This window comes from Dysidea avara, chromosome 5 (genome assembly GCF_963678975.1).
Source record: "Dysidea avara chromosome 5, odDysAvar1.4, whole genome shotgun sequence".
Taxonomy (NCBI): domain Eukaryota; kingdom Metazoa; phylum Porifera; class Demospongiae; order Dictyoceratida; family Dysideidae; genus Dysidea; species Dysidea avara.
Genome location: NC_089276.1, coordinates 37,856,214 through 37,883,012, shown reverse-complemented (window position 1 = coordinate 37,883,012; position 26,799 = coordinate 37,856,214). Strand labels below are relative to the sequence as shown.

The window sequence follows — 26,799 nt, the reverse complement described above, 5'->3', positions numbered from 1 at the left end:
AAGTTGTTAATGGTTTACGCAGATTGGCTACTTTCAACTTGTCCATAGGCCCACTGCATGCAAAATTGTTCAACAATATGACAGTTGTCAAGGAGATGAAAAGGCTCTATATTTGGGTTCATCAGGGTTCACAAGTTAGGCCACATAAGTATAATTATTAGGCCAATGAAACTTGATTAGCAGTTTCGTGTCATTGTCTGCATGGAATTTCATTATTAGTATTTCAGATCGAAATGATCTAGTAGAGCAATCAGCTATACTCTAATGGAAAAATCACTTGTTATATGATTAGTAACGTACTTTAGCTGTTTAATACAAGAGTAATCACTGTAGACCTCACTGTTTCTTTTGCAGAAATCTTCATGTTTGAGATGTGTGTTGTGTTTTTGGAAAATAATTGGAAAATAATGAATAAGTGCCCACCTGCATCAAAATTTCAAAAATCTGAGCGAGAAACTGGTAATCAAGTTTCATTGGCCTTAGTTTCGGATGGATTTTTAAAATAAATACATAGCTGACACAGAATGCAATGCTCTTAGACTAGTTACCAGTTTTAAAAGGTGCTGGATGGCTATACTCAGCTACCAGTGAAAAAAACAAGGGGCCACAGCACAAAATTTCGCTTTAGGCTTTTAATTGCGACAAAAATTATGCGATATGGATGACGACGAAGGAAAATGTCTAGTTATTGATAATGGCTCATACAAATATTTAGCTGGTTTTGCTGGTGACGACACACCAAGATGTTGCATCCCTTGTGTGGTGGGATGAAGGCCGGGTAGTAGCGATGTTTTGAAGCTTTTAGTAAGCGAAGTGAACTGGACATCGTTTGCCCCATACAACGAGGACTGATAACAAACTGGGACGATATGGAAAAGGTGAGCCCTTCCTGTGTAGTAGCTAGTTTGGTGGACTCGGATTGTAGGGGGTACTTCCCACCCCGCCCCCTTGTACACTTTTTGAGTACTGTCTGTTTCCACAGATATGGCATCATTCCTTCTACAAGGAGCTACGTGTCAAGTCGACTGAAGAATACTCCATTGTAGCTACAGAGCATGCCCTCACTCCAAGGACACATTGTGAAAAAATGGCTGAAGTGATGTTTGAGACATTTAGGGTACCAGCGATTTGTGCTTGTAACATGTCAGCATTGTCGTTGTATGGCTCAGGGCATGTGGAAGCTTTGGTGTTGGAAATTGGAGAGGAGGTGACCTGTGTGCAGTCACCATAACCAAGAAGACATCCAAACGTGTACAATGTCATGATGCAGTGGAGCGGCAGGATGTAGCCGGGAGAGATATCACCAACTATTTGATGACAAAGTTAATGGCTAGGAGGGAACTACACAACACTGACTATTACACTGTTGAACAAATCAAAGAACATTGTTGCTATGTTGTAGATGATTATCAGAAAGAACTGGTATCACCTAAGGCAAAGTCTTACAAGCTCCCAGATGGAAGGAACATTGATTTGGGTAGGGAATGTTTCACCTGCCCTGAGGCTATGTTCAGACCCTACTCCACACCCCTCAATCTCACCTATGGGATACATGAGATGGTAAACAGAGCCATATTGAGGAGTTCCCAAGATTCTGAAGAGTTACGTAAACACCTCTACAGCAATATTGTAGTATCTGGTGGTGGTACATTGATGACAGGATTTTGTGAGAGGCTCTCAAAGGAGATCACTGCCCTAGAACCATCAAGACATGTTAAGGTTGTTGCTCCACCACAATGCAAGTTGTCACCATTGATCGGTGGGTCAATAGTGGGGTCATTAAGTGTTACTGAACATTGTCACCTCCAAAAGTGAATATGAAGAACACGGACCATCTGCTGTCCACAATAATAAAAATAAAACTTTTTGATTAGAGTTAGGAACTCACATAAATTGGTATACATTATAATATTTGTCATAAATAATTTTGCAAACTCTCACTATATAACACAGTACCTAAAACTGTAACAAAACTTGTTAAACCTTCCAGGTAAAGAGGAAAACCTGGATCTATAATAAGGATAAAAACTTTGGTCTGGATCTATGCAACAATTACAGCAGGGTGTATAGTGACCACACCCCATGGGTTTGTGTTCTATTACAGTGTTGCCATTGGTGTGCTAGTGTCCACTATAGAGAGGTGTACACCAACTACTAGTGGATGTGGATTTCTGAATCGTGATATCAAGGGGGAAAATTTAACACAATATTTTGATCAAGTTGCAAATTTCAATGGGATGGATGTGGGGGTTCACAGATAGCAGCTAATCTACAAAATCACCAATATTTTTTTCCATCATTCACAGGAATTCTAATCCTATAATAATTCTCCTATATGGTACAGTACCGTATTAAAGCAGCCATTCAATTTCACTAGCTTAAAAGCATCCCTATACCTTTTGACTTACAATTGTGACAATCAGGATGCTAATCAAGATATGGGCTCTAAGTATATATTAATTATTATGTTGTATAAGTGCCGAGGAATTTAATTTGGTGGATTGACAATTTTGTTTTTTGCATATCTGTTGAAACACTGCCAATATTGTTTATCATTCCAATGTTCTGTTCTGTGAATGTTATCCCACTAGGGACCTGTTAGAAGGCTTAAAGCCTGTGAATACAAGGAGTCTGAAACATGTAACTGAAATGTGAATAATGTAGACCCAGTGATGACTTGATCTCCCACAACATTCCGTGAGCAACCTAATTGCCAAGTTAAGAGTCTGCCAATCAAGTTGTAACAGAATTGCCAAATATATTCCCACCAACCAAATCACGAATTGCACGACAAGAAATTTTGATAGAAAGAAAAGTTGACAAGCCAACTCTTGAAATCTCAAAGTCATGGATCTTAACACTTTAAAGTTGTCCCATCAAAATTTCCTGTTGCATACATTATTTCAAGTACACTGTGTCTAGTAGCAAATAACACATTTTACTTGTTTGTTAAAACATGTCATAAACACATTAAATTGCTCTACACTACTCTATACACTTACTCTAACAAGACTAGATGGTGTTACCACGACAACCTTGTCTATTAATGGAGTAGCTGTACCAAAAAAAATTGAATATAACACAATAGTGAATAATCAAACAGTACGGTAGTACTGTTTAAGTAGGGATCCCCCAAAAATGATGCACACCGCCTAAAATACCACCTTCAAAAATCATCCTAGAGACATCTTACACCATGAATTACAGAATAATATTTGTCCATATAACATGAAATACAGCATTAAAAAACAAGAAAACACTTACCGATGACCAGATATAGATTTTTAAATAGCCAATATTTGAAATTTACTCACTCACTGACTGCAGTCGCAAACCTAGAGGCCAAATGAAGCAGTGCATGGTCACCGTTTTACGCCACAATAAAAAACTCATCAGTGGGATGTGCCTTTTGGGGTTCCGATGAGTGTAGGCCCTTTGCACCTTGTCTTTTCTTTTATCTTCAATCAAACTGCTTGTCTTCATCATATTGAGACGTTAATTTTCCATATCAACACTTTCTTTCAGCAGTATATTTAGATGCTACAGAATTATTTTAGAGCTGGATTTCAGAAGTGTTTCAGTCCCAGCGCTACTATGAGAGGTATACTAGCTAAATATCTACAACTTTGCGATTGGGATCCTGTTCGCAACCACACCCATCACTAAGTGGATTGATAGTGATAGAGTGCGGAGACCACACCTCTTAACAATCTAGCTATTTACTTAACAGTAAGCAAGATGACCTCATCCCTTATTGGTCTAGCTAGCTAGCTGCACACTGTTTGTTGGCTCAAGATACTCTAATAGAACAGTCATGTATGATATCATTAAGTATGGTACTTATTACTGTAAGTAGGGATCAGTAAGAAATCATGTTTTCATAATTTTTGGCACTCTAAAAAACAGCCTTGCAACAAATTTTACCCGAAAAAACCACCTGGAATGCATTAGTACTGCTATAATGATGCTGTACCTTGGTTAAACGAAGAATGATTCAATGTACAGTGAATTTTAAAGTTCAAAATTCACCTGCATTTCGTCTGCCTGCCATAAGACCTGGTAGCACTAGGTGTACGGCTCCAGAAATTTCAGACAGCCAAGGTAATGATGGTGGATTCACGAATCTGTTGTTCCAATTACGTTTTGTCCACTACACCATGCTGTTCATCATTTAAGCTTGTTCTTCACGAAAGATAATTGATAGTTGCGGTGAACATGTGATTTTAACGAAGTGTGCTGTAAGACCAGGTTAATAGTCTCTAGCATTTTTTAACGCTGTATAGTCATTTTATGGTTTTACCAACTTGCAATGCCTTTCAGGGGTGGATACAGTCTTCTAAAAGGGGGTTCCACTCTTAATGATAAACTCTCCAGTGATGTTTCACTGTTAAATCTTACCGTTTAGGCCTTTAGAAATGCAGTTGAAGCCTTTAACAGTTGCTGTGATACAGGCTTTAAAGACAAAGATGATAATTATTTTAGAGGCGCTTATCGTGTACGAAAATAAATAATATTTGTACTAGCTAGCTAGCTGGGCATAAAAAGTAAACAAACTAACTATTTAAAAAATAAAAGGAAGTATGGATTGGTATAATACACATGCTACAAAAAGTAAGGAAACAAGCTCAAAAATGTTACAGCTGAAATGAGAAATGATCCACACAGCAAAAAGTAAGGAAACAAGATTAGATGGCTACTTGCTAAAATGAGACAGTCATCTAACCTTGTTTCCTTACTTTTTGTAGCATGTGTATTTATATGCTTCCTTTTGAATTTTAAAAAAAAATTAAAATAGCTATTCTAATAGAACAGTCACAAGTTACATTGTAACTAGCTATGCTGCAACCAAAAACTAAACAAACTAGTATTTTAACTTTAAAATGAAGTAGGGATCTATGCAATAAAAAGTAGTGAAACAAGAAATGAATGATGGTATTACAGCATAGCTCGGTGGGAAAGTCCCTACTTTGGCACATTAGCTATAATTTTGCTCAATGCCAAAATAGGGACTTTCCCACCGAGCTATGCTGTAATATCATCATTCATCTCTTGTTTTGCTACTTTTTATTGCGTAGATCCCTACTTCATTTTTAAATACCAATTTTTAAATACTAGTTTAAGAAGCAAGGGACATACTAAAGCCTCCAGTCCAAAGCTCCACTATTATTTGTAAACCAGTTTCTAGCCTTCCAAAGATAAAACATTTGCTACACAGGGTAATTCCCTTGTATACAAAGTTGTCAACATTAAAGTGAAGTTAATGGTGCATGTACATGTAGCTGATAACTCACCATTTGGACTCTGTCTCTACAGGGAAGAGAAAAACAACTATATCAACTGTATCATAAAACAGAATATGAGATGTGTGTATGTGTGTGGTGTCATGCTTCAATGATGCTTGCTTGAAGGACTTAAATCATTTAATTCCTTCTGTCCATTATATTCAGTATTTTCACTAGAATATATACACTATAGGAAGTGTAGTACTATATGAAGTAATAATTTAGTACTAGTGTTTGTGTTAAGGTGGTGAAAGCTGAGATATAGAATGACTACAGGATCTGACTAGTGACTACACAGCCAAGTAGTGTACACAAGACATAATATAAACAATCAGTGTTCTTTCAATGCCTACGTTCTGACAAGTCAGACGATTAGCAGTGTAGATGAATCAAAACATTAACACTGGTCATACAATAGCTATCAAATCAACATGTTCACAGTATGATTTTGGGTAGAGAGTATTAGATATACTGTCTGTACGATTGTGAAAATGCTAAAAAATACAGATGATCCCATATCACGTTAGTTAATGATTTATGTAACAAGAGAGTTCAATGTTTCAAAATTATGTAACTAAAAAGTTTTATACACAAAATGAACGTTACAATAGTACTGGACTTCAGTGATACATATTTCTCTATTATAGTAATGAATGCCTTCAGTGTAGTGCATTGCTTTAGCACATAGAACCATATGGACTGATCAGTTATACGCATACAAACTGGTTGGTCCCAGGGGTTCAGATATAACTGACCAGTTGTCTCACAGAAAAACTCACCAACATGGTCCATATTAATGTGATACATTGGAGGGTCTTGCCGAGGCCCTGTAGGACAGACACACAGACAGACAACATTACAGTGAAGCACTAGTAACATATAATAAATTTTAAGTCATATTTTATTGACATTATTATCATACTTCCAACACTTGGGCAAACAATACACTACATTAAACAAATTTTTCTTATCAGTATTCTGCTAAGAGGGCATAATGTGCACAAATGATAACAGACCTTGTGTAAATCATCTTTCTCTACTTATCATACATCATGACACCATGTTACTAATATCCAATTATAACATTAGTGTAAATTTCTGTTTGTATGCAATTTCTATGTCATGACAACTTAACCTAGGTTATATCATGTGAGATTTCATGTCATGATGCCATGATCATATCCCAATGAAGTATATAACAAACACTCTAATAGAACACACATTACACAGTATGTACCATCTCGTCGGCCATGATGCAGCCAAAGTTGTCATCAATTTGCTGACCAGTGACACAATCCCAGAGAAATTTCACTCCCTACAATAACACAAGTAATCCATTATTTGTTATCATAATCAGTAACATCAAATTGGCTACCAAGGTGAATATAGTAGGTCAGTTTATGTACTAAGGCAGAGACAATTATAATGGTCGGTCACCGGACATTTGTCAGGCTAATTGACCTGTTTGGCAGTTCATTAAGCTATTTGATCTGTCATCTTGTCAGGTCATTAATCTTGGCTTGTGTAGGCAGACTTTCCTAACTCTATTAGCCAAAACCATAATATCAACTCTTAAGTTTATTCATTGGGCTACTTGGGAAGGCTGTATAACCACTGTAATGACAATCACTCACTTCTTTATGAAGCCTTAAAGAAAGGTGTCTGGCATTTCGTTTTATTTTTCTTGTGCTCTAACATGTAAATCTCTATTCATAATGGCAAGTAGGAAGTGTAGTTTCTCTGTAACAGAATCATCTGCAAGTTTAAGCCAAAAGTGATAAAACTCTCAAGGGCTTTTTTAACAAGCGGAAGAGGGAAAATGAAGTACCTCACCAGGTAATGACATGATTATGCTGTGAACTTGAAGAGTTATGTTGCATCACTTCACTGTTCTGTATGCAAAAGGTTTGAACAACACATACACTTGCGAAGTAACTTCTCCCCAACTTGGATTACTGGCTGAAAAAAGCTAAGTAGTGTGATTGATCATGCCACAAGTGATGCACACAAGACTACTATGTTAAAACTGAAGGATGAACAGGTAAGATAAAAGTGATCTGTAGTATAAAGCTCAGCCATTGGTCAGTCCCTTTTAAATCCTGATAACGGCACTAGGCAGAGAATGAGGAAAAGGTTTGACATTTGCTATATGATGGGCTAAGCAAAGCATCTCATTTGCCGAATACCCTGCAATTATAGAACTTGAGAGCAGTCATGGTGTGCTGGATCCAGCTGTATGACTGTATGAAAATGACTGACTTGTTATTAATAATATGCCTAAAAACTTGAAAAACATCAATTACAGTACTCATTTTTCAAAAATTTCCTAGGGGGGCATGCCCCCAGACCCCCTAGAAAAGCATACTTTGCATGCCTCCCCTGCCATGTCTGACCATCATGATAATATGTCTGACCATCATGATAATATGTCTGACTATCATGATAATATGTCTGACCATCATGATAATATGTCTGACCATCATGATAATATGTCAGATCAATTTTTTGTATGGACTGACAAAGTGTCAGACCACTTTAAAATAATTATAATTATCTCTGCTAAGGGATACTTTGGGACTTTAACTAAGCGGCTGGATTATGTAGGTGTCCTCAAGTGTCCACATAACAGGTAATTACATGTACACATTATACAACATGCATAATGTCCACAAGGACTGAGGACACCACTAGTACTTATGGTGACTCTGTTTTACAAACATCCACTAACTCTATTAGCCTGAGTTGACATTGCACGCATGTAACAACTTTACTGAATTAACAACTAACACAATTGACCTAAACTCTTAATCCATAGTGTTCAACAAATGTTATCATAACTCAACTACCAATAGCAGATACCATCGGAATACTGTAGCCTGAATATGGCTTGGGTATGTTAGATAATTTGTCTATTGTATAGTAAACATTTGTACCAACAAACAGGTGATTAAGTAATGACCGGAAGTCATAAAACATGTGAGAATGAGTACCAGTTAAAACTGATTAGTAACTGGATGTGATGCCCAGTGGAACCTGTGGGATATGGACACCTTGAAAGCTGCCAGAGATGGAACTTTGAAACTATCAAGTATCCCTTAGTACATAAACTGACCTTGATAAACAGGACAGGGTCAAAGTGTCCATATTAGTGTATGCGGGAAAATGTCAATTCACATGAAATAACAGTAACAACATACACACATATATGGTGCGTACCTCTCTCTGGTGAGGTCTTAACACTTTAGACAATAACGGGTCGACCACCACTACAGGGGCAAGGTAAAGACAATGAGACCTGCAATGATCCGTCCAGTCACAAAAGGGGCAACTATCATTAAGCAGGTCAGAGTAGGGTAACTCCATAATCAATAGGATTCATAACATGCAGTAACAACTGTACATTATGACCTATTCTCTCAGTTATCAATTGTTGTAATAGGGTGAGGGAAGACTAAACTACACCACACGTTGTAGGATTCTTAACAAGTAGTGTGTATGTGTGTGTGTGTGTGTGTGTGTGTGTGTGTGTGTGTGTGTGTGTGTGTGTGTGTGTGTGTGTGTGTGTGTGTGTGTGTGTGTGTGTGTGCGTGCGAGCTGCACACTCACAGCACACAAACAACAAAGCCTCCAGCAGCTATGCAAAACACAGCTATTGCCACCCAGCAAACCAGCACTGGGACACTTGTGCACCACTTATGCACTCAAGTCTGTGGCGGCTAATCCTTCTGGGCAGTATTTAGTAACCTGTCAAAGTCTCGCAGGTAAAGGCCGCGGAATTCCAAGTTCTACAATGACCCAAACACTTGCTAATCGAGACAAGGCATTCAGGCCACCAGCCCCCCATTACACAGATGGGTAGATTTCCTGCCCAAAGAGACAACAACAACAACAACAACAACACTAAACAACGTACCATGTACTTCTACTTTGCTCCTGCAGTAGACACAAACAAAATAATAGTAATCACACACACATCCTACTCAATTGTTCAGTTAGGGCTTCTACCCAAATCATATACCATTGTTGACACTTGTACTGCATGCTTGTTGGCCAACAAAGTTATAATATTATCAAGAGTTAATAATATTATTAACTCTTGATATTATGTTACCATTCTGTTATTAAATGTAATGAGGGTTAGGCTATTTTAAATGGATTCATTCAATGGTTCTGAAATATATCCAAGTAAACATACTTCAGACATGCAAATGTGTACTAATAGCAATTGATTTCCATTGGTGGTAGTGTATAACGCTTGTACAGCTGGGAAGAACAATCGTGTTGATTTTATACATTTCACATAGGATCAACACTCCCAATGGTTTTTGTGAATAAAAAAATCATTCAGTGTGTGATGATCCATTAAAATTTTCTTGGTTCATGACTACATGTACATGTATGTACAAGTGTGTGGACAATACAATCTGTCTGGTAGCTAAGGCTCAAACAAATAACCAGATATTCAAAATTGCTAGGGTGGCATATAGTCAAATGATAAAATTTAATTTAGTGGCAAATATCCATGTTCAGTTACATTAACATAGCACCTGTACATGTTGACTATTTTGTGTACACACTTCACAGAAAATAGTCAACATGTCATATTACTCTGTGATAATGCAACACCAAGTGACTACACCTGCAAGTGTACTATTATTGAGTTCAATGATATTAGGTAGTAAGCCCTCCTTCCCCAGTAGAAATTTGCTTAAATCATTGGTACGACTGTCCGACTGTTCCCTAATGTTTACATAATGAACTCGGAAAGCCTCATGCTAGGCTCGCCCCACGTGATGCTGTGTAGCATCCATCCCTAGTGTATAACTACGATACTTCTTCACCATCACTGTCAGTACAGGTGGAACACAAATAGTAGTAACTGTTGACTATCGACTACTACACTGACTACCTGCACACATGAATAACTAAATATTTAACACAGAAACAGTTGAACATCAATTTACACTATTTTTTAGTCTTACTGGTAGTCTAATTTGATGTGCTACTGACTGCATTCATTTAGCAGAAGCAACCAAAATAATTAAAATGAAACAACACCACTTTTGACAGCATAACTGATATTTCATTTCCACCAGGGTACATTATACAATTTGTGTTACCAATGGGGTGATGCCTCAACCCAGTATAGCCATTGTACATATGATGGTTAGTGTGTATACACACTTGGCTCTGGTGTGCTGATTGAGTGTGAAAATCTCTCCAGAGGTACATAACTAACAAGCACACCTGAATGCAAAACTCGTCAAGTTCTAATGTTCAAAGATACAATGAACAATACATGACTCTGTTCCCACCCTCTTTTCAACCACACACACAGTCTCATCTCACAGGATTCACACTCCAATTCCGAAACACTATCAAATTTGTAAAACAATAGAACTACACCTTATGATCCACCCTGACATGTATACAAGAAGCGATGTGGTGGGAACATGTTGATAATCAGTAATGGTTAAGGTAAAACAGTATATAACTGAATTTTCTACTGACTAACTGATTGATAACAGGTAACACTCACTGTTTGCCATCGCTTAGGCTCAAAACATGTATTTTTTCCTACTGCAGCAGTTGTAATTGATGCACCATGAAGTTCTTTTGTCCTCCTTTGTGTCCATTTCTTTCTCCACAACCACACAGGCATTGATTCATGGATAGTGCATAATAGATGTCTTGTGCTGACTACATGTATAACTGAAATTGTCTGTACTTCCCTAGTGACTGGATTGACTGTAGAGGCCATTTGTTGCACTGTGTAACAGGTGGAACATAGTTGAAATGAAGTGAAATGGCCACTTTGCTTTTAGTTGGCCTCATGTCTAGATGTGAAATTTGCAATTCTTAATCCATCTTATTGCAAGTACTGACCAAACTAGGAACATAGCTGCAGGTGTAGGTGACTTCCCTTGTGCCATTACCTTCATTTCTATGACCCATAGTAAATCTCTAATTTTTCCTTTACTTGTACTCACATTTAGACCCTTGAAATTAGGACACCTCACTAATAAGGACACAATGGTCCAATATAAACAATAACCTTTAATGCAGATTTCATCATTCACATGTAACTGAAACCACACAATATCTGATACACACTGCTAAACTACCAACACATTACTCACTTATCAACGGACAACTTCTCATGTGCAGTTAGCTCCGAAGGAGTGTACAGCACAAGTGCTCCCTCAGTGTTAGGGTCATGAAGGGCACAGCGTACACCTCGTGACCTCATACCCAGACAACGACCATGAATTGGCCCTAGAAATGGCAGTACTCTATGTATATGACATGAAATACATATACAAAAATCTCAAACCAATCAATAAGTGTCTTATCAAATACAGCGAATCCCGTATAAGATGGACACTTTGTAATAGTAAGAAATATCAAGGTGCCCTGATTTCTAGGTCAGTTTATGTACCAAGGGATACTTGGGACAACCAAGTGTCTGGATTATGTAGGTGTCCTCAAGTGTTGAAGCTACATGGTACACATGTATTTGAAAGACTATGATTTATACATCATCAGTATACTTCAACCAAAGGTATTTCATATACAGGTTGCGGCTGAGCACTTTACTTATACTCAGAAACATTTATTCTACTCATATGCAAATAATGACACAATTTTACTTCTTTGTTGCAGAATAATAGACACTATGCCCAAACAAGACAGGTCTCTCAGGAACAAATTGGCACCACTAATCCATGCCCATTACAGAATGGTATAGCAATAATCAACTAACTGATGGATAAGGTCATACCATCATGCATCAGTTACCATAAAACATGTACTAGGTTTTCTGCAGCCATAAAATACACTACCTTAGTAGTACAATGGTTGAATGGTGATAGGTAGGTTAGGTGATGTGTAACATATATGGATGGACAATACTACACACTTTTAGCTCCAAGTATGGGTAGTAGGAAATGTGTATGTATAGTGTGTGCGTGCGTGTGTTGGTCTGTAGTGTGGTGTGTGTGTGTGTGTGTGTGTGTGTGTGTGTGTGTGTGTGTGTGTGTGTGTGTGTGTGTGTGTGTGTGTGTGTGTGTGTGTGTGAGCGTAGTGTGTGTGTGCGTGTGTATAGTGCATACATGTGACCATGTGGTTGAGACTAGGTAGGGTCAGGGTGCTCTTGAGTTGGCCTCACAAGCCAACAACAGGGTTAATACCATGTACACACTGCATCTAAGATAGAGGCTCAGGTCCCTAATATTGTCAGTGACCCATCCACCCTTCTTGGGAGTGGGTGCCACTGGACTGGACTGCTGGGCTTACATAAATTTTGCTCAAATACTTTTCCAACCACTCACTAAATGTGATAAGCTACATCTATGGATATCATACACTCAGGCTTCTCAATATTTTGGCAAATTAAGTAAATACATAGTTTGCTGAAAGACTAGGTGATGTTTTATCATTTCTAATGTAATTGCATGGTCTGAATTTCTATGTTAAAGCAAATTATTTTCAAACTATATTGAGGTTATAGTGCAAGACTAAGAGAGTCCAATCCAGTAAATGGATACACCCCTTGGGAGTCCATTCTTTCATCTAGCCTAAATAAATCACTTGTTATTAGGTTACTCAGCATCCTTTGGTTGGTGGCTGGGTGGGTGCCTCCCATGGAGGGTGGGGGACTGGATCAAAGAAGAATCCAGGACATGCAGTCAAGAAGTGTGGTGTATGTGGTGTGCGTGTGTGTGTGTGTGTGTGTGTGTGTGTGTGTGTGTGTGTGTGTGTGTGTGTGTGTGTGTGTGTGTGTGTTACCTTTGTAGTTTAACATTGGCACTTTAAATGGCTTGGATAAGATCTGCTGAATTCTCAATTCCTGTGAGAAAGAAATTGTATACACTTGTGGATGTGTTTCCCTATAACATAATGTATACGATTATTCTTTCAACGAGACACAGTAGCGCTAGAAATAATAATTGCCCATTTTTCTGACCAATTTCAGCACAACCAACTGAAATCCATTCTGATATTTCACTCTATCAAAATGGCCAAACAACAATTTACGACTCTTATTTCTATCACTGCAGTAGTTATACAGTGTAACAGCTAACAGGTGTTACTCACATGATCCATACTACAAAAAGGTTCATCCTGTTTGTGCTCATCCTGCTCCACTACAGACACACTGCCAACACTTCTGGCCAACGACAACCTCTTGTATGGTGGGACAGTGTGATTGGCTAGACTAGTGTTACGGTCCCCCAGTGGTCGTTTCCTGCGGCTAGGGGCACTGGACCGTAACTATGGATAGTGTCATGTGAAATGTTAGGGCTGTATATAGAAAGATCATTTTCCCCACTGTTTCAATATCACACAAACTGGGTCTGTGTAAGGCATTGATTCAACCCATATCACTCACAAGGATGTAAACAAATGCACGTTCAGTTATGTTATTCTTCTTATCCTCTTTACCAGTTTGGCACTGGAGGGCGTACACAGAAGGCAGAGCCTGTACGAGGTGTTTACCCATAGCCAAGGAGATGTGAAGCAAAATGTAAGTAGAATTAAAAGGATACGGTAATTAATCCCGGGCATCGACAGAAAGGATACAACAAGATGCACAATATTACAAAATGGGTGCATATAGCTTACCATATCATGTCATTCCAGCAGACTTCAGGTTTACTGTATTTTGTAATTTGAATTTGGTGCCTGTGATGTGCTTTACTTGGAAGATATAAATTCCCGGGTTGGAGTTAATAAAAGCGCGAGCCCGGTTGGGCACGAGACTAGATTTAAGATTAGGTACTGGGCAGTCAGCTCAGCTGGTTTGCCCAGGGGGTGAAAACCCCAAATGGGTTGGAGTGTGGAAGCCACCTGAAGTCACATGGTGATACCCACTCAGAGGTGTGGTGCTTCTAATGTCGCTCAATAGATTACGGTAACCCTGCCTAATACAGGTAAGGTGTGTGTGTATAAAGTAGTACGTGCTAGCCGCCACTATCATAATACGTGAAACTAGTTGAGTACGCGTAGTTGTAGTAGGCGCAGGAACACTAGTAATGACTCATAGTTTGTTACTTCACCTTAGTAATATTATCTTGCTGGCTGCCTGCACTGTTGGTAAGTTGTGTACAGCTGTACGAGTAGGCTATTTTGCTCTTTTGTAAATTTTACAGCAATAAATGGTCGGTTTCTGTTAAGTGATAATGAAACTTGTTTATCTAGCAGGGGAGGACCTCACTGAAATGTTCTAGCCACACTAGAATATACTATCTATGATTGTACATACGCACAGCTGTCAAGTGCTTATTGTCTATAATATGTACAAACTAGCTGTTGCAGTTTCACAAGCAATCTTTTATTCCCTATAGCTATACCCCCTCCACCCAGCAATGTGAAGATATCAGAGATCAGGTGCCAGACGGCAGAGGTCACATGGGATGAAGTAGCTAACACAACAGGCTACACAGTTTACTGGAGATTACTGGATGATGACATTACTTCCCAGGATCCACAGTTTGTCAGTGTTAGTGGCAGTACCTCAGTAGAAATTACTGACCTCGTACCAAGTAATGATGATGCTATAAGGCGGTACACAGTACATGTGACTAGTATTCAACAAGGTGACACCAGTGAGGCATCTCAAGATGTGATATTTGCTACCAATAGTCGAGGTAAGAACTGTTTATGAGCTGACAGTGGTTCAAATCCTGTAGTAACAATTTTCATTACCTTGTTTTGTCTACCTGTTTGAGGTTTTATCTCAGCATTATAGCACTATTAGCACAACACTTGAAATGAAACAAATAATTTCTAAAGCCAGACAGTAGTTGTTTTGATTATCTGAAATATTTGAAGACTTAAAATTCTTGATGAATTGTTTCTGACAGTGAAATTGGTCTATATTAAAATAAAAAAACAGAGTCAGAATTGTGATAAATATATTTTATCTTGTGTAGCCCTGGAAGTTGAGCCATTTGCACAAGCCAGGAGTGATGGTGTGACCATCAAGTGGAGTACCCCTCGTATCAACACTGGCTGTGATGGCTCAGTAATTGCAAGATACACCATCAACTACACCCCAGTAGGGTCAAGGGATGAGAACCCACGGGTTGATGTTGATCCTGACCAGTCTGTTATGGTGAACATTGATGGGCTTGTGAAATCAACTGAGTATCGTTATTTTGTTGTTAGTGTTGATCGAAATGGAAGAAATGTTCGTAGTCTATCTAATGTCTTTACCACCATAGATGATTGTGAGTGTCTGTCTCTGTGTTGTATAATTTGTGCTGTACATGTAATGTCACTAGTGTACCGTATTACCTGTTTAGGGGCCTGGACATTTATCTCCTCTAAATACCCAATATAATTGACTTACAGTTTGGAACAATGAAACACGAGGTTAACCATGTATATATTTTAAACCTTATGCGAACCCAAGGCATGCATTCTATACCTCCCCACATTTTTATTAGAGCTTTATACCACAGTAATGCAGTATGGTATATATGTGTACTGATTGACTCCTCCAATAAGAGACTACTGGTGTGTGTTTTCCCCATCCAGTACCATCCCCTCCACTACTGCAATATGCTAAACCTCATTCCAATTTCATCGAGCTAATATGGGAACCAGCCCCAAATGCTGAATCCCAGGCCATCATAGGATATGTGGTACAGTACAGAGAACTAATACAAACCCCTGGTGGAGGGTTCTTGTACTCTCCAGTCACACTCTACCAGTCATTCAATGGCAGGGATAGATCAAGTGGAGTGATCGATGACCTTGATCCTAATAGTGTGTATGACTTCTCTATCGCTTCTGAAGCTAGGAGGATTGGACTGGGTCAATTTCAGGTTGATCATTTGCTGGTCTTTACTACGTCATTCAGTAAGTGATGTTTTGTTATCACTGTGTGAGATTCATAAAACATCCATTATAAGATTAGTTACAACCAGGTATAGTTTACCTCTTACTACAAGTGATGACAAGAGGAAATATCTCCCATTATTGCTCCGTACATGTTAAAATTTCTACACATTTGGCACAATGCATGCTGCATAACCCTTACCAAAATTTGCATTGTTTATGGAGGAACAACCTCACGTATAATATCAAAGTGACTTTTGTATTTTGCTTACTACTTGTAATATGTGCAAAGTCATGCAATATGCTTCTTTCTAAAATACACTTATCTAGCAGATTATCTGTCTGTGCTGTAGCCATGAGTACAAGAACCACTTGTGCTAAGAAAAATTGTTTACCGAATACATGGCATATTTGCTATCATACAAGGAATGTCACTTCAGTTATAGTAATTCATTCCAGCAAGTGTGAATACCTGGTGTGTTAGTATGACCTCAACATGTCCATGATTGTTCTACTGGCCATACCATACAAGTAACTAATGGTATGGGTGATTTTCCATAATAATATTATAAGCGAGCTTACATGTGTACCAGCAAGATTTCACTTTTGGTATATCAGTTATATTAAGATGTTTGCTAACTGTCTACTTACTGAGATGGGTGGTAGTCTAGTTTGTTGACTTGTAACATGTTATAGCTGGTAATATAATGGTTGTACTGCAAGAGCTATAGTTTTAACTTCCATTGAATTATGTAGTCATTAGTATGAAAACAGATATTCCAAATATACAATATTTTGATGCATTAAGTATTCTTTTGATTTCACTATAAACTACCATATAAGTACCGTGGTTTATTCATTAATACTAGGGTGTTGTAGGGTGTTGTTCACTAAGTTGAGTGGTGATTGTGTCTTTGTTAGAGCATGTCTATAAGGATAATTGATCTCACCTAAAATGGCTATGTTATTAATGTGATGTTCTTTTCCTTGTAACAGTACCAGTTGCACCAACTGATTTGACTGCTACTATTGTTAGCAACAGAACACTTGATGTGACCTGGACATATCCCTCATCACTGAGAGAACAGATTACATCATTTGAGGTAAGATGTGTTGTGTGTGCAGGTTGGGATCTGTTTAAATCTTTTATATTTACTATTGTTAGAATGTGATGTCTATTTCAGCTTAGCTTGGGTTGGACCAGGGGCGTAGCCAGACTTTTAGTGATGCCAGGGCCTAGCTGTAAGCTGAAGACCAAAATGTAAAGTGGAATGTTTGGCCTGGGTGCTTCCCCCTAGGCCACGTCTGAACGAAAATCATTCATACACAAAATGTGCCCTTAGGCAGTAACATTAAAAGGTGCTGTTTGTGCATCTAGCTAGCTAAAACCTACACACTGCTGTTTATGCAGCTTATAGAAACTATAAACCTATTGTAGCTAATACTAACTTAATCTTCACTTCCAGACCATGACAGCCAACTTCAAATTTTCTAGCACATGGGAACCTCCACACTCCGAGTTGCTTAGTTGGCAATACTTCCTTCCGGGTATACATTTTTCTCGGTCGGTCCTCCTGTTGATGGTCAGTAACTTTAGACTTAGCTTGTACTCCAATGTATTCGAGACATCACGTGCCCACAACATGTGACAAATAAACAAACCATTCATCAGATAAATATACATCAACTATTCACAGTTTGTGCTCACCTGACACATGTATAACACGACCACTCAAGTATATCGCAGCTGCTGCCTTGTGATATGTCTGCCTCAACCACTCAACACTCTTTTGCCATTTCCACCATGAATCACATGCGCTACTGATCATGTGATGCAACAGATCTTGATGATTTGCAATTGCTCAGCATCAATGCAATGCGACCCTCAAGAGTAGTACAGAGGAGCGCTAGTGTGCAAGTAGCTACCGGAGAGCTCCAGGGCTGTAAGACTTGATGTGATTTTTAGATTTAAAATATTCTGCTTCTGAAAGGGGGGTTCATCCGAACCTCCCTCCCTTCCTGGCCACGCCCTTGATCTCCCCTCCACCAACTACACCTCCTTATTTATAACTACATACATAGCTTGCTACACTGCTTCTCTGAATACTGAGACTGATATATCTCGATCTGACTGCTCTATTAGAGTATCTCGAATTATTGATGCCCGGGCCTGGGCCCGGGTGGCCCGAGTTCTGGCTATGTCCCTGGGTTGGACCCTTTGTGATTTTGTAATCATGACCTTTAGTACCCTTGAAACCAGGCTAGTAATGCTTGACAAACAGTTACCTTCCTATTAATCATAGGTGTTAATCATTAGATGTTGCATGTTATACATGTGATAAATACATGTATGGACTAGAACAACATCAATTACTTTATTAGGCTATTATCAGTGTTGGACAAGTTACTTTTTACAAGTAACTAGTTACATATTACATATTACTTGCAGCTGAACTATTTAGTTACAGTTACATATTACCCATAGAAATAAAGTAACTGTAATAATATTACATATTATATTACTTTGTGTCCACAGCCTTAAGCTGTCACGTGTGAAACTATCACCTTATCACGTGACATGATTGCGTTGTTGGACAATGTGCAAATCTTGGTTATAAGTAAGAAGCTGGTGAATAAGCTTCATTCAGTAGGCCTCGTTACTTCGTTGTGGCTAGGCATTACTCAGTGGATTACTAATGAGATTAGTAACTTCGTTACTTGTAGTAATAATATTACGTAATATTAGATTCATTACAGTAACTATATTACTTAGGTAATGCGTTACATTTGTAAGTAAAGTAACTTGAGTTATATTACCTGTTTTTATAGCGTATTTCATTATATTACCTAGTTACCACAATAGTAAGTAACGCGTTACTCCCAAAACTGGCTATACTGTTAATGTACAGTGTGTTGCCAAGCTAGTTTTGTGTTGCCAACATATTAAACTATTTGGTCATCACATTGTGGGGTTCCTGGTAGGAAGCCACCCACTCAGCTAGGCTGGGTTACCTTCTCTGCAATATAATTTGTGTAAAGTTCACCATAAGAATAGGAATACCTCTGGATGAAAAAATACAAAACTGTTGGTAGAAAATTGCCTGTCAACAGTTATTGCACCATATTGAGCTGTACAGTGAATCCCTCTATACTAGACACCTTGGAACCATCCTACAGTGTCCTTATTAGTCAGTGAGGTGTCCTGATTTCAGGTGTCTAAACTAAGGGACCATCTGATAAAACAAGTTATGTAATTGTATGGCTTGCAGGCGCTTCATATCACATCACTTATTCTACAGCTATGGTGAGTGATTCTGTCACATGGTCTATCACTATGGCTAATATCAAGAGTGTATAATGGAGTGTCGAACTGCGCTATAGGCTGTGAAAAATGAGCCTGTAAAGTAGCCCATACCTTCGTTTCTTCTCATAAACCTGACCACTGTTGATAGCTCAGATTTAACACCTTAAATGGTTTAACAGGTGGTCTGTATGGAATTGCAATGGCTGAAATTCCATCTAGACATGTCACTTTAACTGGTAGAACTGTCAAAGCGAGGCATGAGATGGCAACCAGATGAAATATTGAAATATCGACCTCGCTCGACCATAATGAAACCTTGCTTGTGTCTCTCTTTGTACGGTGAGTTTCTCTCGTAATGTGCCATACTTTTCTTGAGAACACCGTTCTTTCACTCAGTAGTCACATGTACAAAGTGCACCCACTGCACTTATAATTAGTCACCAATCAACACAAATCACCGAGTCATTTGAACGATGCCATAGGACTTTTCTGGCTCATTTTTCACAGCATATAGTGTAGTTCGACACTCTCCCTCCCCATTATATACTCTTGCTAATGTTAACATCACTGTGGGTGTCTGTAACTATGACACTGAGTATATAGTTACATCTGTTAAGTGTGTGATTATGTCACTTAAAGCTATTACTACTAAACATGTTCCATTCACAAAGATATCGATTCTTGTGGTATTTACCATAGCACGGTACTACAAATGAATCCCCACATACTACCACAGTCCAACTAACTACCCTTCATGATCCATATAGGACACTTGTAACTCTAAAGTTTGTAGAGCAGTATAGTAATATTTTATAGCCAGAATAATTGTGTGGTTTAGACAGCTTTAATGGTATATGTTTGTATTCCTTACAGGTCTCCTACAGTCTGGTTGCAGCTTATGATACTGTTGCTGGTATGAAGAGTTTTGCTGAGTCAGATAGCTTTAACACTACAGGCACAGTGTTCCACTTTGCTGTGTTGTCAACGGTGACCAGTTTTACTTTCACTGTAACTCCATATAGTGCTGCCCAAGCTGGAGAATCAGCTAGTTTATTAGTAGATGATTTTTCAAATCTGACTGTTGTTGAAGGTGTGTATGTGTGTAGTGTGGTGTGTGTACATGCGTGCATGTATACCGTTGCGTGCACACGATCCATACATATTTGTGAGATTTGTATTATTACATTTTCCATATCCACCATACAGATCCAGTTTCATTCTTCAACCTGAGACTCACAGACACTACTAGTGATAGTTCATTCTCACTAGACTTGGAGCAGACTAACTCACAGCTGACACAACAAATCTCATCAGCCATCACTGACATGTGTCAATGTGTACTACCAGACTACACCCTCAGAGGGACTATGGAATTATGTGATGACCAACAACCAAACTGTGCTGTTTACACTGGTAGGATCCTCAGCTCTGACATGGCCACTGCTAGTGAGTTATTTGAACAAGTTGAGGTCTGGTTGAGTGCACAAAATGGTTCACTACTTAGTGGAACTCTAGCTGTTGATTCTAGCTGTCTGTTAAGACGTCTGTCACCATCTGACAGTGTATGTAGCAATTTCAGTGATTCTGAAGATGATTCTGAAGATGATTCCGAAGATGAGACCAGTGATCAAGAAGCTATCGACATCATTAAAATGGTGGGAATCGGGTTTGGCAGTGGTTTTGCAATTGTAGTGTGTTCGCTCTGTATCTGTGTGTGTGTCAGTACGAGGAAGCAAAACAAACCAGACACACTAACCTTGTCAGACAGTAATCCCAACTTGTCCCCATTCCTAGTGGCTTCACCTACAGGTCGACACTACTCAATTATACTAGATACAAATCCTTCTTACAATCGTCACCGTGGAAAAGTTGTGAAGTCAATTCAAAAGACGGTGTTTGATGGTGGACGCCTTGAGGTTACATCTGACAATGAGAATCGATACTCCACCAATGAGAACCCTTACTCCTACACTTCACTAAAGACTGTTCAACATCAAGTAGACATTGTAATCCCTGAAGTCCAGATCCCTTTAGAAGAAGATGAAACATTTAATTCTCCAAAAGATGAACTCCCTTCTATACACCAGTCAGTAGACATGGAACAGACAAACAGAACAAGCACCATGAGTGCTAATGATTATGTTGTGGACTCATTACAGTCATCTGGTTGTTATTCTAATGAACAAGAATTATCAACCTTACAACCACGGTCTTATGATAGAGAGACTTATCTGTCAATTAGCTAATCTACATCATAAAACCTGTTTTTTTATTCTTAAATATATACATGTACACATTGTGCGGTTAAAATAAGTATTCTACTTAGAATTGATGGAATAATAAGTAAACTATAGTATAGTATGTTCACGTTGAGCTGAATCCTCTAAAACATTTAATAACTCATGGATGTAATTACACACGATCTTGAAATTTGGCTCATTTGTAGTACTGCTTGACCCGCTAAAAACATTTCAAAATCTTTTTGTTCAAACGTTTGACATAATATTTATGGCCAATCAAAATTTTCACAATACATTTCCTATGGGGAAGCCATATAAGTACAGTGCCCATTGCACCCCTTTCCCGAATTTGTAATGGAGCCAAACTGTATGTGTCTGTTGTTGACACCTTTGTTGTTACCAATAATCATCTGGTTGGCTGAAATGTTAACTTTGTTGAGAAAAAATTCACTTTTAATTTTTAGCTGTTTTTCAGGATTCAGCTCAACATGAACATACTATAGTAGTTATTGTTGTACATGCACTGCATGAGTTAATACTTATTATAATTTGTTATTTGTCAATTCAGTACTAATGCAGTGTTTGTTGTGTTAGATCTCACTTTGGATGTAGAATTTTTCTCTGTATGGGTGTTTAGTTTTGGGGTGTATTGTTGTGCAACTGATTAAAATGTTATATTAAGATGAGGACTGCCATCTTCACTGTGTTCAGTGTAAGTAACAAAGAACATGACCAATACATCAAAATCATGAACATTATAATCAAGAGTTTATAATAATATACAATATTAAGAGATATTATGAACTCTTGTTATGATGAATGGAGGGATTGCATGCTCTGAAAGCAGTTGAAAAAACTGGTAGTATTTATCTGCTGCAGCTGTTATATTAGTCATCTGCAAATACTAGCCAATTTGTGCAGTGTATATCATCATTGATTGCAAGTGAACTGTGTTAGATAATTATATAATCTGTAAAATTTTAATTTACTATATAGTCAGTTTATGCAAACCAGCTAACTAGTATATAGTTCTAGTAAGTTGCCTTGATTATTTTCCTGAGGTAAAGAGTTGTTATTTCTTAGTATAAGGTAGCTAAGACCTTGTTAAAGTATTCTGCTAAAATTTAGGTATATGTTTGATTGCACGGTAAGATAATTGTATGTACAAATACGTATTGTACTTTTAGCTAAACTGGAATTAATTGGAAGAGTATTTCAGAGGTTTGATCCTGGGTTTGGGGTGGGGGTGGGGTCCAGGATTATATGTAGCTATGGATCTTGATGGAGGGGGTAATTATGATTTCTAAGTAGTTTAGATGCATTATATAATTAATTGATCAAGAGCTACATTAGGGAAATGACTTCAGTCTGAGATTGTCATAATGACATATAAAAGACCAAGCCATATAATGTTCAAAAAATGAGAGTTGTTTTTTCTGGTAGATTTTCAGCTTGCATAATTTTCACTCAAGACTTATAGTTACCTTGAACTGACAACAGTGCTGTAGGTCCAATTGTTGGCTAACAGCTAGAGCAAAAAGATTTATACCATCTGTACAATATATTAGTTTCTCATCCTCCTGCACTAAAAATAGCAGTGCGGGAGGGCAGATTTTTATTTTATTTTTTACTAACTAGATAGCTGAATTAGCTAGCTAAAATGACTCAGAATGTAGTATTCTTATAGACTGGTCTAACAAGGTACCAACTATAAAAAGTGCTGGACGGCTGCACTAAGCCACCAGTGGTGCTAAAAATCCTTGATGAAGTAAGAAAAATGGCTATGCAGGCAGGGATGAGAAACTAATAAATAAGTTTATGTGGCTTAATACACTAAACTATATCAGTACAGATGAAGTAAGCAATGTAAACTGTACCCTTCCATTGTGGACCTTGTGGTTTGGTCTCAAGTATTCATCCTATGATAGCCTTCACCACAGTAACATAAGTTGTCTCATGCACAATCATGTTAGTATTGGTGAGAACATCAGCTAATTGGAGATTTTGCATGTAGTACTATATATGGTTAATGACTTTTCTGAAATCATTTTAGGTTTGGTATTATTCTGAAGACAATTTTTTTTAGCAAAACCGGCAATTGCAATGATGAGGGAAGATATTCATACGCTAAAGTGTACAGCTGCAAATATAAACTACTCTAATAAAACAGTCAATCCAAGGGAGAATTCAGACTTTAAAAGAGAAGGAGCATATAGTTCCAGTCTAGTCACCTGTTTGTAATAATTATTTCAAAACGAATATTCTCTCCCCAACAATGTTTCATTGCAATCATATCAGCTGATGATCATGAAAATGATGATGTCTGTGTCACTGTTCCAACACTGTATTGATCACAACTGACTAATCTGGTCAAACACATTGCTAGTACAATATCATAAGAGTATACTTGTAGGGTACACACTAATTATCACGTGACATTTTCAGAACTCTCATGAACTTTATCTCTAATTAAAGCTGTTGTAACACGTGTTGTCTTGTGTGATATTATATTGTAACTGTTGTGATTTAATAATCTGATCAATATCATCATAACCCCACAACAATTGGTGACCCTGACGTGATAGTACATCTGCTACTGGATTGTCATTACCACTCACATCTGCATGTTAGTTGTAAATTAGGAAATGTAATCCAAGTGGCGGCTAGCTGCCATGCACATCATTTGCACCTGTGTGGTAAACATATACATAGGTTTAGCTTTCTAATCTATTAGCATTGTCACTATATACAAACCAGGCCTGTAAATTACAACTGATTTCTGATAGTAGGGTGGTTTGATTGCTAGATTTGTTGTGGTAGTGGTTTTTAATTTTAAACTGTTTTGTATGGAGTATAGTTTATGTAAATTTTGTATATTACTTTGAGTTTCCTCAATGTGATCAGTGCATGTGCGTGTGCATGTGTGTATGCACGTGTGTGTGTTAGTCATTTTGTTGTAATGAAAGTATATGCTGTTGAATACTAAGGACATTTCATAACTTAACTTCTAGGCTTGTTGGATCATGTTTTCCAGTTTGGTTTATGCAATCAACTGTAGAAATTACTCCCTAACGTAAATGGGAAATTTTACATTTGATGATTACATTATAATACAGTGAAAGTTCACCAAGATAGTACTGATCTTTTGTGGAAGCTGCTTGTGTCCTTCCTTGCCAGAAACAACAGTTCTCTGAACTATATGTGCTGAAAACTCTTCAGTGCCAACAAAGTTGCCTTCAATTTTAAGGATTATTGATTGTCGCTACTGAAAGGTGCTTTGCACACCCTAATGTAATCTTATCACACCACAAAAGGTCCACTTTTTTATTTAAGGAGTCTACCCAGATATAAAAGTCTGGATAAAGGCTGTAACCTTCAAGACCTGTTGGTACCTAGGTTGGTTCTGTTGCTTATGCAAAGATCACAGGAAATTAAGAAGTGCTAATGCTAACTACAAAATTTTAATGTGAAGCCAAGTATTAAAATTGATTTGTGGCTCATTGCATTGCATAAAGAGATGACATTCGCTTGTTTATTAATTTTTTTACTTGTCCAATTATATGGTGGGGCTATGAAGCTATTTAAATGCTAAAAGTGTCTCAGGAAGTAATTTGTGTCCTCACCAGAAACAGTACATGGCTGGAAACACTTCAGTACTAATATAGTTGTTTGAGGATTTCTGATTATCGTTGTTACATAACTACCACACACATTATATGTACAAATTTTGAGGACATAATTTTTATGGATTTCGTGGTTGCTGGATTGTCCACGAAATTTTCATTTTCAACAATTGATGATTATCAGGATTGACTCTATGCTGTACTATAAGAGGTAACCTAAGTGAAAGACAAGTACAATGAAATTTGTTAATCCACAATATTATGTACATACCTCAGAAAATTTGTTTATTGTTATCAACATATCACAATAGCAGGTAATTTTTGAGAGCAAATTTTTAGTTCTCTTGAAATTTGAATTGCTGCCATCTTGTACCAGTGATTGGTGAATTGTTTTTGCTGTTGTGATGTCACATGTGACAGTGTAGTGAAAATAACACACTATATATTATGGTAATGCATTACTGATGATAATGCAATCACACTGACATGCATGTTGTAACAAGTTTCATCCTGATATGTGGTTGCAAAATGCTGACTGACACTTACTGTTATCTACATACAACCACAAATAAACTGAGTGTTTGTTCTATAAGAGTAATATGTACTCTCTGACTGCATTCCAGTTTTAGCCATTTCTTAATTGTTTCTTAATTCACAGTGTAACAGGCAAGTAGCTGTCCTGGAACACAAGTATCCAGTATCCCCAATGGTAGATTAGTTATTTGGACCATTACAAATAGTTAGGTGCCTTAGCAAAAAGATGTGGACACAACTGACAAAAGTACCAATTTTTTTCTGTTACTTCCTTGCCACATAAGATTAAAATTTTTGATAGGATCCACCTCAGGCATGCCTGCTGTGAAGCCATTCAAGGCTCATAAATACACTTTTTTTTGCAATTTTGGTATTTTAAATAGTAATTTGATACTTCAGAATAATCTAGAGTATTTCAAGTGACATTTAACTATAAATTATGTCATTAAATTTAAATAGTTATCCTCTTTTGTGTTTTATTCACAATTACTCTATTAGAGCAGTCGGACAGTACTGTTGCCTCCTGTAACACAAAGATAAGTGCATCTCTACTCTTTTTTTTACATGCACTTGATCACAATCAATAAAGCATGCAACAATCGACCACCACAAGTATCCCTAGGCTGTGTTGTGCCCCACAGAGAAATCCATATGCACTCTCCTCAACATATACGTATTTTGACAGATGGAATCTTTGCTCTGAAGAGTACAGTTTCCAGCCTAGGGGACCAGATCTATAGGAGAGTTCACCCCCTTAACCATGCACTTGCCATAGGAAAAGCTAGTAGAGTACATATCATCAATTGTTTGCTATGATACAACAATCGTACCATAACAGAAAGATGAAAATAGCAAGGAAAAGTACTAAGCTCATCTGAAAACTACACACGACCAAACTTATATTTACAGGACTGATTTATTGAATGTGCATGGGAATTTGAAAGACTATTACTGCTAGAACAGTCAACATC

The 26,799-nt window shown here is 37.8% G+C and overlaps 2 protein-coding genes and 1 pseudogene across 2 annotated transcripts in view; 2 read left to right on the top strand and 1 right to left on the bottom strand.

Moving 5' to 3' along the window:
• Positions 1–14,044, bottom strand: part of LOC136256296 (DNA repair and recombination protein RAD54-like) — a 34,380-nt gene extending 20,336 nt beyond the window's left edge. The window contains exons 1-10 of the mRNA XM_066049221.1: positions 13,908–14,044; positions 13,380–13,556; positions 13,071–13,131; positions 11,423–11,558; positions 9,196–9,215; positions 8,499–8,548; positions 6,520–6,597; positions 6,062–6,109; positions 5,292–5,307; positions 3,003–3,055 (exon numbers count right to left, since the gene is read on the bottom strand). Coding sequence (XP_065905293.1) covers positions 3,003–3,055; positions 5,292–5,307; positions 6,062–6,109; positions 6,520–6,597; positions 8,499–8,548; positions 9,196–9,215; positions 11,423–11,558; positions 13,071–13,131; positions 13,380–13,556; positions 13,908–13,910 — 642 coding nt within the window. The 5' untranslated portion in view covers positions 13,911–14,044. The remainder of the gene's footprint in view (positions 1–3,002; positions 3,056–5,291; positions 5,308–6,061; positions 6,110–6,519; positions 6,598–8,498; positions 8,549–9,195; positions 9,216–11,422; positions 11,559–13,070; positions 13,132–13,379; positions 13,557–13,907) is intronic.
• On the top strand, positions 766–1,940 carry LOC136256304 (uncharacterized; annotated as a pseudogene).
• Positions 14,045–14,273: 229 nt separating the features above from the next.
• Positions 14,274–22,226, top strand: LOC136256294 (tyrosine-protein phosphatase Lar-like). The gene is made up of 7 exons (XM_066049219.1): positions 14,274–14,378; positions 14,630–14,932; positions 15,218–15,514; positions 15,825–16,148; positions 17,124–17,230; positions 20,305–20,521; positions 20,638–22,226. The coding sequence occupies exons 1-7, from the start codon at positions 14,318–14,320 to the stop codon at positions 21,675–21,677; spliced, it is 2,349 nt and encodes a 782-aa protein (XP_065905291.1). The 5' UTR covers positions 14,274–14,317; the 3' UTR covers positions 21,678–22,226.
• The last annotated feature ends 4,573 nt before the right edge of the window (positions 22,227–26,799 follow it).

Coding starts and splice junctions, on each gene's coding strand:
- LOC136256294 (XM_066049219.1), top strand. CDS start 14,318: ATGACTCATAGTTTGTTACTTCACCTTAGTAATATTATCTTGCTGGCT. Junction 14,379..14,629: donor GCTGGCTGCCTGCACTGTTG/GTAAGTTGTGTA, acceptor TATTCCCTATAG/CTATACCCCCTCCACCCAGC. Junction 14,933..15,217: donor ATTTGCTACCAATAGTCGAG/GTAAGAACTGTT, acceptor TATCTTGTGTAG/CCCTGGAAGTTGAGCCATTT.